Raw genomic sequence first — 12,068 nt, 5'->3', positions numbered from 1 at the left:
TAAGCTTATTTTCTGAAGTCAAGAATATCTGACTAAGGTTTGCCTGACTTTACTACCCAGAAAACAAATATTAACCTCTAGAAAATTAACCGGCTCTCACATTTCCATTTAAATTAGCTTATAAAAGATAAAAGACAAACTCACCTATTTTTTTTTTTTATCTTTTATGTTTTTTTGTATTATTATTATTATCATTATTTAGGAACTTAAATAAATATGAAATACTATGTTTTCTAAAGAATATCACGCAGAAAAAAGTGACCATCTCTGTCAGTACTCTGAAACACAATAAATCAAATCAGGTAACTTTTCAAAAAGATAAGTGACTTTCAAAATTCAACGTCACAAAGAAGACACGCGTGTGTCACATGCATCATTCTTTGTGACGTTAAATTTTAAAAGTCTTGTTTCTTTTATGCCGTGACGTTTTGGTTAAGATGTGTCCTCTCCCAATGCAGTCCCATGTCAGACAGTACCCCCCCTCATGTTGATCTGGTGTCCACTCCTAATGCAGTTCCCTGTCAGACACTACCCCCTATCATGTTGATCTGGTGTCCTCTCCCAATGCAGTCCCCTGTCAGACACTACCCCCCCTCATGTTAATATGGTGTCCTCTCCTAATGCCGTCCCCTGTCAGACACTACCCCCCCTCATGTTGATCTGGTGTCCTCTCCCATTGCAATCCCCTGTCAGACACTACCCCCCCTCATGTTGATCTGGTGTCCTCTCCCAATGCAGTCCCCTGTCAGACACTAACCCCCTCGAGGACAGTAGTTTCCCACTGTACACCTCCACTGCTCCATGTTGGTACAGTATGTCAGCGCTCGTCTCCTCTTTCTGCAGGCGTTCGTATTGAACAGAGAAGCCGGCTGCCTGTTACATTCTCACTGCTGCTTGTGTTGCTGCTGGCGCTCGGCATGTTTCTTTATGGAGCTGGAGCAGCTGTAACAGGCTGAGCGATCCCTCCCTCTGCTCAGAAACCAGCCCAGCTACCCCTGAGGGTATACCTTTACACTGCAGTGACTGGATGGAGGGAGCAGGGGAACTCTGCCTGAAGGATCTTGACCTACAACTCCTCCAGGATTTCTTTAACATGCCTGTGATGTGTGATGCTTTGCCGTTACTATGCTGCCCTCTGTCGGTGAGATGAGGCAAGCTCTAAAGCCACCAATGCAGACGAGCCCTTAAAGTTCATTTCTGTGTGGATATTCAGTGTATAGAAAAGTGTCCCATTTGTCTGCGTTTGGGAGACAAGCTGGTGACGTCACATTCCCAGCAGCGTAACCGTCCTACTGGGATTAGAAAAAATACACCGCGGCAAGATCGTGTTGGCCGGACTGTCAATCAAAACACGAAAGTGCAAATCGGAGCGACCAGATTGGCAGTTGGTCACGTGATTGCTCAGCTGCCTCATGTGTCTTATTATTTTACATTATTTACAAAAGCTGTTTATTATTCTTATTCTTATTATTGTTGCTATTATTGTTAATTTTAATTTTATTTATTTTTTGAATGTCAGTTTATTAAAAATGAAATAAGATGTGCCATTGTTCAGTAAAGACAACACAAACACACGGTGGGCGTGTTTGTATTAAACGTTACTTGGTCAGCTACACTGTCTTTATTCATTTTCATTCTTGTTTTTGTTTTGTTTTGGGTCTACTTCAGTCTTACACCAGGGCCCCGTCAATCCTAATGCGCCAGGGTTGTTTGTTATTTCCGTTTTTCTATCAAATCCAAATCCATTTCCAATTTCTTTTTAAAACAAATCCCTATTCCCTTTTAATCGATTCTAAAACATCATTGACTAACATTCTGTTAAAATAGAGCTTGGTGACAAATGACCTCAATGGAAGCCACTGTTTGTTAGTCGATTTTAAATTGGCTTCAAACGATAGCAGTTGAACGATCGAAAATGGAGTGAGGTAACCAGTGGTGAACCACAGGGATCAGTATTAGGTCCTCTGCTATTCCTAATCTACATTCATGATTTAGATTCTGGTATAGTAAGCAAACTCGTTAAATTTGCAGACGACACAAAAATAGGAGGAGTGGCAAACACTGCTGAAGCAGCAAAGGTCATTCAAAATGATCTAGACAGCATTCAGAATTGGGCAGACACATGGCAAATGAAATTTAATAGAGAAAAGTGTAAAGTATTGCATGCGGGCAAGAAAAATGTGCATTATAAACATCATTTGGGAGATAGTGAAATTGAAGAAGGGAACTATGAAAAAGCCCTAGGAGTTTATGTTGAGTCAGAAATGTCTTCATCTAGACAATGTGGGTAAACTATAAAAAGGCTAACAAGATGCTTGGATATATTGTGAGAAGTGTTGGATTTAAATCAAGGGAAGTAATGTTAAAACTCTACAATGCATTAGTAAGACCTCACCTAGAATATTGTGTTCAGTTCTGGTCACCTCGTTACAAAAAGAATATTGCTGCTCTAGAAAGAGTGCAAAGAAGAGCCACCAGAATTATCCCAGGTTTAAAAGGCATGTCGTATGCAGACAGGCTAAAAGAATTGAATCTATTCATTCTTGAACGAAGAAGACTACACGGTGATCTGATTCAAACATTCAAAATCCTAAAAGGTATTGACAATGTCGACCCAGGGGACTTTTTCGATCTGAAAAAAGAAACAAGGACCAGGGGTCACAAATGGAGATTAGATAAAGGGGCATTTAGAACAGAATATAGGAGGCACCTTTTTACACAGAGAATTGTGAGGGTCTGGAACCAACTCCCCAGTAATGTTGTTGAAGCTGACACCCTGGGATCCTTCAAGAAGCTGCTTGATGAGATTCTGGGATCAATAAGCTACTAACAAACAAACTAGCAAGACGGACTGAATGGCCTCCTCTCGTTTGTAAACTTTCTTATTTTCTTATAAAATCTACAATATGTATTTACTTAGCATGCATTAAATACAAATACATGCAAGTCTCTGCACATGCTACACCTAGAACTCCCACATGCAGTTTATCAAAGGAAAGTGACTAACCAAGAAAAGCAAGTACTGTTCTATAGAAGGTAATTATTCCCCAAGTAACGCAGTTCAAAGTACTTGCCATGTCAAAAGCACTGTTTTACTATATAAAAAAAGACTTCAGTATGAAGCAAATGCAAGACACCCTTGTTAAAAAAAAACAAAAACATAAATAACCGGCTGAATATAATTTAATTAATAGAGAATAAAACAAACTAAACTAACAATTACCTAGCCTATATTTAATTAATCCTTTTTTTGTAGTCTCCACAAACTGCCCAGCATCTTCTGCTGCAGTCACACCGCTGCTAACGTTAGCTGTCGTAAATATTGAAGAGGGGGCGTTTTATTGTGGGTTTCTATTGATTTATTTTTAATGTTGGACTTATGGCGTCTTATGAATGATGACTTCTTTTTTTTTTTTTTTTTTTTTTTTTTACATTTTAAACCGTTTATGGCAAAACCATAACAAAACATAGAATAATAGTGTGAGCAAAAAAAGTAGAGTGGCAAAATAAATCGTTCGCCTCCCCTGTGCTCTATGGGCTAGGTGCCTATGGTTTCTGATTCAAACATTCAAAATCCTAAAAGGTATAGACAATGTCAACCCGGGGGACTTCTTTGACTTGAAAAAAGAAAAAAGGACCAGGGGTCACAAATGGAGATTAGATAAAGGGGCATTCAGAACAGAAAATAGGAGGCACTTTTTTACACAGAGAATTGTGAGGGTCTGGAACCAACTCCCCAGTAATGTTGTTGAAGCTGACACCCTGGGATCCTTCAAGAAGCTGCTTGATGAGATTCTGGGATCAATAAGCTACTAACAACCAAACGAGCAAGATGGGCTGAATGGCCTCCTCTCGTTTGTAAACTTTCTTATGTTCTTATGTTCTTAACAATGATGTCTCTAAAATATGAATTCCAGTTCCTTTGAAGGAAAAACCTCAGCGGGGACGGCTGTTGGTCATTCAAACTGATTAAAAGAATGCGCTTGTTTCATGAAGCCAGATTGTCTTCGGAAGTCTGAAACTCGGAGACACCCAACCCCTGTCTTCAGAATGATTCAAATAGTCTCAAATGTTTATTAAAAGTCATAGATTTACTTCCAGACCTCGCATATGAGTTCCTCGCTGTATGAATTCAACACCGGCCGCTTTACGGAGCAACACTACCATCTAAACGAGCGGCACGGAAACACCATTTCGCATTTTTTGTTATCACAAGGGAACGGTATAAGAAGCATTGAGATTTTAAAGTCTCGCTCCTTCAGGTCGTTGGGTCGGCCCTGTAAGCTCTGTGATCTTTAATGCTCTGAGATGCTTCCTCTCAGTCATTTCCAGGCATCAGATGTGCTGAGCTGTACAACTGAAAGTAAACAGATGCGCATGTCATGAATGACCGGTTTGTTTGAGTATGGAACGAATTCAATTCGTTTTTTTTAACTATTGTGTGGACTGAATATGTTATTTTTCACTCTTATTATTCTCAATGTGTGTTGTTTTATTCACTAATTGTTGATTTATGATGCTTGCAGGTGGACAAGAGCGTGTGAGCAGAGCCGGTGAAAGATGCAAGCGAATCCACACACGTTTAAACACACGGAGTGCGAGAGAGGAGCACGGAGACTGGAAGAGACGCGACCAGGGCAGCAAGGAGGGAAGCTGCGTGGATCTGTGCCTGTGTCTGGGTTCAGAAGACGCTGACGGGTGTGTATTTTCTCCTACTCTGTAAGACTGTGGCTACCGTATCCCCTTCCGAGATAAACCCGGTTGGAATGGAGTAAGCTGAGACTGTTTCTATATTTTTGAAATCTGTTCTTGCAACCCGTTGTGCTGAATAATTGCTTTGTTGCGCCGGAGCCCAGCGCTGTTACCAGCTGACGCTTTGTCATTGGCTTTCAGCACCGCCACTTTGAAAATGGTTCCAGTGCCACTGAATTCTGATGCGTTCTTTTAATTGCAATTAAAGGGTTATTGAATGTGTTATAAAAATACTAATGACTATTTCTGTGTTAACCAGATAAACAAAACAAAAAAAAACGATATTGTATGCTGTGATCTATGAAATTCCATCTTTTAAAGAAACTTCTGTAATCTATTTTATAACTACCCTGTGTTGTGTGGTCCTGGGATCAAACGGAACCTGCAAAGAGAGATCCGAGTAGCCGAAGTGTTACCAAGTACTAGATTCCTAATTACCAGCGTATACCACCATCCTGGGACCTGGTGCCCGTACCTTTCACCATGTGGGCTAGTTCAGCTACCTATTATAATTTGAATAAATATACATACCCACTGTCTATCGTGACTCGCATTCTTATTAAGATATATTTGAATAAATGAAAGCAAGCGACACGCACTGTGTTTTCAGTGACAGGGATTTTTAATAGACTCTTTTCTCTCTCAAGCTCAGTGATCTCTTTTCAACGAGGATGATTCCTGAAGCAGAGAGGAAGAAATTCTCCACAGTCCGGAGCTGCTCCTGTTTCTTACTTTTTTTTTTTTATTATTATTATTTTTTATTTTAGAATGCCCAATTATTTTACCCCGATTTAGAATGTCCAATAATTTTTTTCCCCCAATTTAGAATGTCCAATAATTTTTTTCTCCTCAACGCAGCAATTTCCCACACAGCCTAATTATTTTATCCCGATTTAGAATGTCCAATAACTTTTTTCCCCCAATTTAGAATGTCCAATAACTTTTTTCCCCAAATTAGAATGTCCAATAACTTTTTTCCCCCAATTTAGAATGCCCAATTATTTGCTCCCCTCAGCGCAGCGATTCCCCACACAGTTCAGTGGAAGTGACGGTCCAGTGGGAGCGTTTTCCGATCCCACGACCAAGTCAGCTTCCTCTTTTACACCCAGGATCTCAAGAGCGGATGTCAGCGAGCTGGACAAAAGGCCAGCCCTCCAGGCGTCCGCCCGAGCACACCGGGCGCCTGGCCGGTAGGGTCCACTGCACTGCGATGAGGAGAAACAGTCCCTGCTGGTTTTGCCTCCCTAACCCACGGGAGCGCCAGAGCCCAGGATCTCAAGAGCGGATGTCAGCGAACTGGACAAAGGCCAGCCCTCCAGGCGTCCGCCCGAGCACACCGGGCGCCTGGCCGGTAGGGTCCGCTGCAGTGCGATGAGGAGAAACAGTCCCTGCCGGTTTTGCCTCCCTAACCCACGGGAGCGCCAGAGCCAATGCGACGCTCCCTGTGGAATCCCCAGCGAAGACCAGCAACTTTGCACAGCCAGGGAGCGAACCAGCACTCCCCCTGACTGTATGACTCGCCCTGCACACCAGGCGGTCGTGCCTTTACCAGGTGAGCCACTCAGGGACCCCCCGACTTCATCTTTTATTGCGGTTTTATTTTACCCCTGATTTTTCTCCCCAATTTAGAATGCCCAATTATCTGCTCCCCTCAGCCCTGCGATTCCCCACACAGCTCAGTGGAAGTGACGGTCCAGTGGGAGCGTCTTCCGATCCCACGACCAAGCCAGCTTCCTTTTTTACACCCAGGATCTCAAGAGTGGATGTCAGCGAACTGGACAAAGGCCAGCCCTCCAGGCGTCCGCCCGAGCACACTGGGTGCCTGGCCGGAGGGTCCGTTGCACTGCGATGAGGAGAAACAGTCCCTACCGGTTTTGCCTCCCTAACCCACGGGAGCATCAGAGCCAATGCGACGCTCCCTGTGGAATCCCCAGCGAAGACCTGTGACTTCACACAGCCAGGGAGCGAACCAGCGCTCCCCCTGACTGTATGACTCGCCCTTCACACCAGGCGGTCGTGCCTTTGCCAGGTGAGCCACTCGGGGACCCCCGACTTCATCTTTTTTGCGGTTGAGCAGCTGGGTGGTACCAATCCAATCAGCCAAAAGTAGGTCAGCCTACATCCCCTGAAACAGGAACGAAACTCAACGGAAGTCCTCTTCTGCGACTGTGAAATCAGAAGCTCAGTTGAAAAGACAGAGCAGATCATACAGATAGGAGTCTACTGGAATAGAAGAGGGTGAGGAAGAGGAGGAGGAGGAAGAGGAGGACGCAGAAATCCTATAAACGCATCTTGGGGTGGGCGTGGTTTTTAAAAGCCAAACCCATTTTTCTGGCTCCGAAGCCGCCTGCAGGATTTTGGTGTTCGACGGGTTTGCGGGCCGCGGGTTTCTTCTCCTTTGTTTTTTTGATGTACTTCTGGCTTTTAGTTTCTGGATTCCCTCCTGACTTCTTAAATATTTTCTGAATCCGTTTTGTAAAACATTTCTTCATGCTCATGCAAAGGGTCTCTGCAGTGGACGCCTGCGAAGATAAAAGGTTTTTTTTTGTTACGTAAAATGTATTTCGCGCATAAAACTGCAAAAGTAAGCGTTACAGAGTGAAACTTAATGTCATCATTTAAAATGCAGGTCCTTTCACGCTGGGTACACACGGGGGGGGGGGGGGGGGACATACCCAGTGTGAAACGGTTCTTTAATTTAATCTCATCGCTTCATATTGTATCAACATATCAACACCTTGCAAAAGTTTTTTTTTTTCTCGGGACAGAAGAAGGGGGCTAATGAATCAGTTAAAACAGAGAATGCAGCTACATAGAAAAAATAAATAAAACGACTTGCCCGCCCCAGGTAAGAGAGCATCTCCACTTTTTAACTGGCCAGTGTGTTACCCAATTTACAATGCAATTATTCATGAACAGTCTTACCTTGCTAGTCCTCTGCTGCTGCTGCTGGTGCTGATGGCAATCGAGGGAGAAGTTGATCTCGGTTAGTGTTAGAAAAGGGCGCTCCCGCTGGACCTTCTCGGCTCTCCATTTCCAGCACATTTTCCTGAAGAGCCTGGCACAGGTCGTGGGGCCCTTGTTGCGGGAGACGTCTGCCTTCCCTGCGTTGGCGTGAGGCTCATCGGGAGGTTCGGCACTGGAGCTGCCCGCCGGTGACTTTCGGGCGTCCGTTTTGGCCTTTGGCTTAATCTCAGTCCAGGCCTCTGGCACAGCATTGGGCGCAGTCCTGGCCTCTGGCACAGCATTGGGCGCAGTCCAGGCCTCTGGCACAGCATTGGGCAGAGTCCATGCCTCTGGCACAGCATAGGGCTCAGACCAGGCCTCTGGCACAGCACTGAGCTTAGCTCTTCTCCTAGCCCGAGCCCTAGCCCCAGTCTTAGCCTCAGCCTCAATCCAGGCCTCCGGCACAGCATTGGACCCAGGCAGAAGCTTCGCTTTTCTCCGAGCCCTGGCCCCAGTCTTAGCCTCAGTCCCGGTCTCTGGTTTAGCCTCAGCCCAGGCCTCTGGCACAGCATTGGACCCAGGCAGAAGCCTAGCTCTGATCCTAGCTTTAGCATCATCTTCAGCTTTAGCTTTAGCTTCAGCCTTGGCCTTGGCCTCATTCTCAGCTTCAACCCTGGCCTTGACTTCAGCCTCAGTACTGGCCTTAGCCCTGGCCTTGGCCTCATTCTCAGCTTCAACCATAGCCTTAGCTTTCGTCTCAGCCTCAGTACTGGCCTTAGCAGCCCTGGCCTTGCCTTCAGCCTCGACCTCAGCTCTCGCCCGGGCCCTGACCAGGGTCAGAACCTCCCTTGCATTCTCAAGCTTAATCAGGAGCAGCGTCAGCTGGTCAGGTTCTTCCTGGTCAAGCTCAGCCCCCTCCTCCTCCTCCTCCTCCTCCGCGCTGAATGTGAACACATCATCATAGTCTCGGAACGTCACTATCTTCCTCTTCTGCTCTTTCTCTTTCAGTTCGGGTGTTTTAAAGCTTCCATTTCTCTGGTGTGGCGGAGGGCTGTTCAGAAGATCGTCGATATTGAGGTCGAAATCCAGACTCAGCGCATCCTCCTCCTCTACTGGGGTCACCTGTATAAAAAACAAATGAAAAATAAAATAAAAACACACACAATTGGGCTCTGTGCCTCTAAAGAAATTAAATCTTTTAATAGGAAAGACTGCAGTGGTTTGACAAAATGTCCAGTGACGTTGATCAGTATTGCTATATCTGCTGAGTTTGAAGGGTGTGGCATCAGTATAAATACATTTTGAGCTTTCTCTAGCTAAAAAAGTGTGAGATTCATACCTCAGCCTCAGCCCTGGCCTCTACCTTCAGCCTCAGCTCTGGGCTCTACCAGCCTCAGCCCTGGCCTCTACCTTCAGCCTTGGTTCTTGCCCTGGCCTGGTAATCTCAGAACCTCACCTTCTTCTCCTCTTTCTCTTTCAGTTCGGGTGTTTTTAAGCTTCCATTTCTCCGGTGTGACGGAGGGCTGTCCAGAAGCTCGTCCATAACGCGGCTCAGACCCTTTAAATCCAGACTCTCCAAATCCTCCTCCTCTGCTGGGGTCACCTGTATAAAAAACAACAAACAATTGGGAGCTGTGCCTCCTAAAGAAATGACATCTCTGAATAGAAAGACTGTATTCAAGCACAGGGGCGTGCAATTCGCATTGCCTGGTGCCTGTTGTTCTACTTCGCCTGTCGGACAAGTCGTTTTTTATTTATTTATTATTTTTTCTGTGTTCGCTCTGTCGCTAGAAAGACACTCCGGGTGTTTCTAAAATCTGAATTGCGGAAGTCTAGCACCTACTCGCAAACATTTTAAAAAGTGTTTACGTCCCATCCTTATCACTCCTGATTGGCTAGCTATTGGTTAGAAAGAAACCCAGAAATGGTTACCTGAGAGCCTCTGGCAAGGCACAGCCTAATCTTTCAAACTGAAGTTATTATTTATGTTTTTTTGTAAATTTAGCAAATAAGCGATATTGCTTTCTTAATACATGAGCCTGATATTTAAATGCTGCAATCTAGTAAAGTTACAAAAAAACAAAAAATTAGAAAAAAATCGTGTTGTGTAATTTTATAACACTTCGTGGTCAAATGTGTACTTATTGGTATGTTTAAAAAAAAAAAAAAAGTTATGTTTGTTTAGAAGCATTTCAAGACTAACTTTCCCTTCTTTCAATTTTAGTGTTGCTAACCTAGTTTGTCATTTACCATATTTATGTATTTTTTAGATTTTAATTTAAATTGAAAAAAGAAACTTTTTTTTTTTTTAATAGGTTTGAACAGAAGCGAAAGTTATTTATTGGATATGCACAACCCTCAATGTTATGAAACTATCAAAACATGAAGATTGACAAATATGTTTATAATGATAAAAACTAAATGCGTGTAGATGAGATTATCGATACAATATGTTTTTTGTTTTATTATTTTAAAATAAAATCCAGACTGTAAATCACATGGCAATGTTCTACACTGTTAAAAAAAAAAAAAAGTATATAATAGAAATAAAGAAAAGAAAAAAAAACATTTTTTGTCTTTGCAGAATTTGATGGAGCCTACTCTAAATACTGCATGCATTTTGGTAGAAAAACAGCAAAAAAAAAAAAAAAAGCAGAGAAATTTGACGGGTCTCTGGTAATTGCCTCGGCTCTTGGATGAACAGGGATCTGAATTTGTAAAGGAGAGTGGAAAAGTTGGCGGAAAACACTGAAAATCAGAAGCCCTTATTTATATGTCACCTTCTTGACCAGACCTCTCTTGGAGAAAAAAAAAAGAGATTTAAATCTCAACGGGACATTCCTGGTTAAATAAATACAATCAAATAAAAATAAATAATAAAATAATTCTCTAGCTAACAAGTGTGGGATTCACACCCGACAGCATTGCCAAAAACACTTTTCAAAATGATGATGTCACGTCATTCTACTAATACCACAGTGATGCAATAACAGCAAGCGATGATGTCACAGAATTCTGAAGGAATTTCATTACATTTTTTTTTTTTCTTAATAACATTGTGATACCCATGCTTTAGCTGTCTTACACTGACAAAAAATTATACACACACACACACACACTCAGGCAGCACCTAAGACACGTTGATATATCTTTATAAGCAGTTTTACCATTTTTTTTTTGTTAAGAGATAATAAATGTACATAATTGTACAGTGACTTACTGTGCACAGACAGGTTGTCTTCTTACTCTGCGCATCCATTGTGACACAAGGCCTTTTCCCATGGGCCATCTTGAAAAACAAGTTAGAGGACATCAGCATGTTTTATCTCAATCCAATGAAAACGGTCTCCTTAAAAAGCCTGATATCAGCACCACAAGACCACCCACATAATCCAGTTAAAGAAATAAAATGTACGGATGAAACTCCACAACCGGTCAGTCTAAATATTCTTTAAATCTGTTTAGTTTAAAGACCTTCCTCATCGCGAAGACTTTGTTAGTTATTGTGCTTCCCGCCTTTATTTTTGAGTGCCGCTCTCGTGCTTTCTACGTGCGTGTCGCGGGACAGTCATCTGCTTTGTAAAACAGCCACGCGCTGCTTATGTATTGTATATTATATTCTAAGTGCCATATATAGGGGCCCCTGAAACATAAATAGGGGTTCAAAGAGTCTCCGGCCTGCAGCCCTCCCTGTTATTGCCGACTGTGGGTCGAATTATTATTGTTTTTGTTTTCTTTCATTTTCTCAAACAAACCAATAAAAACGACATCTGTGTTGTTTGAAATAAAACACAAATAACACTGTGTAACAATTTTTTTTTTTTTTTTTGGTTCCTGGGTAGTAAGTGTTATTTCCTAATTGCTTATGCCTCAGAAGTATAGAAAATGGCTATTATTCCCCACAAACTTTGCTTTTTTGACCAGGAGTGATATTTTGAAATTTACCTATTTCCAATGAGAAAACGGGCCAATTTGTGTCTTTTCGTTCACATAAAGTCAGAAAAAAACAACATATGAATCCAAATTAACATGTATTTATACTAAAGTAATACAAAAATGACTACAAAAGATTTAGAAGTGAGTAGTTTTTCGAGATTTACGATTATACTGTAAATCACTTTCACGAATCAGCCCCCAAATGTAGTCTCCCATCATGTTCTCGTTATACTGTCCTTGGTAGCGGCGTTCAAAGTCCAGTATATCCTGGTGGAAGCGCTCGCCTTGCTCCTCCGAGTACGCTCCCATGTTGAATTTATCAAGATGAGCATCAAGGATATGGACTTTGAGGGACATCCTACAGCCCATTGTGCCGTAGTTCTTCACCAGAGTCTCAACCAGCTCCACATAGTTTTCGGCCTTGTGATTGCCCA

At 42.7% G+C, this 12,068-nt stretch overlaps 1 protein-coding gene across 1 annotated transcript; it reads right to left on the bottom strand.

Annotated features, from left to right (window-relative positions):
* Positions 1–6,603: 6,603 nt before the first annotated feature.
* On the bottom strand, positions 6,604–8,439 carry LOC131709031 (tol-Pal system protein TolA-like). Its single transcript, XM_059010638.1, has 2 exons — positions 7,678–8,439; positions 6,604–7,274 (listed from the first exon to the last, which is right to left on the bottom strand). The coding sequence occupies exons 1-2, from the start codon at positions 8,437–8,439 to the stop codon at positions 7,032–7,034; spliced, it is 1,005 nt and encodes a 334-aa protein (XP_058866621.1). The 3' UTR covers positions 6,604–7,031.
* Positions 8,440–12,068: the final 3,629 nt, after the last annotated feature.

The sequence above is a fragment of the Acipenser ruthenus genome, chromosome 41 (assembly GCF_902713425.1).
Source record: "Acipenser ruthenus chromosome 41, fAciRut3.2 maternal haplotype, whole genome shotgun sequence".
Taxonomy (NCBI): domain Eukaryota; kingdom Metazoa; phylum Chordata; class Actinopteri; order Acipenseriformes; family Acipenseridae; genus Acipenser; species Acipenser ruthenus.
The sequence above is the reverse complement of the archived record's forward strand: the minus strand, read 5'-3'. Positions and strand labels throughout refer to the sequence as shown.

What these genes read in the sequence shown, in the direction of transcription:
- LOC131709031 (XM_059010638.1), bottom strand. Translation starts at nt 8,439, where the DNA reads ATGGTTGAAGCTGAGAATGAGGCCAAGGCCAGGGCTAAGGCCAGTACT. An exon ending in AGCAGCAGAGGACTAGCAAG is followed by an intron (nt 7,275 to 7,677) that starts GTAAGACTGTTC and finishes TTATCTTCGCAG; the next exon opens with GCGTCCACTGCAGAGACCCT.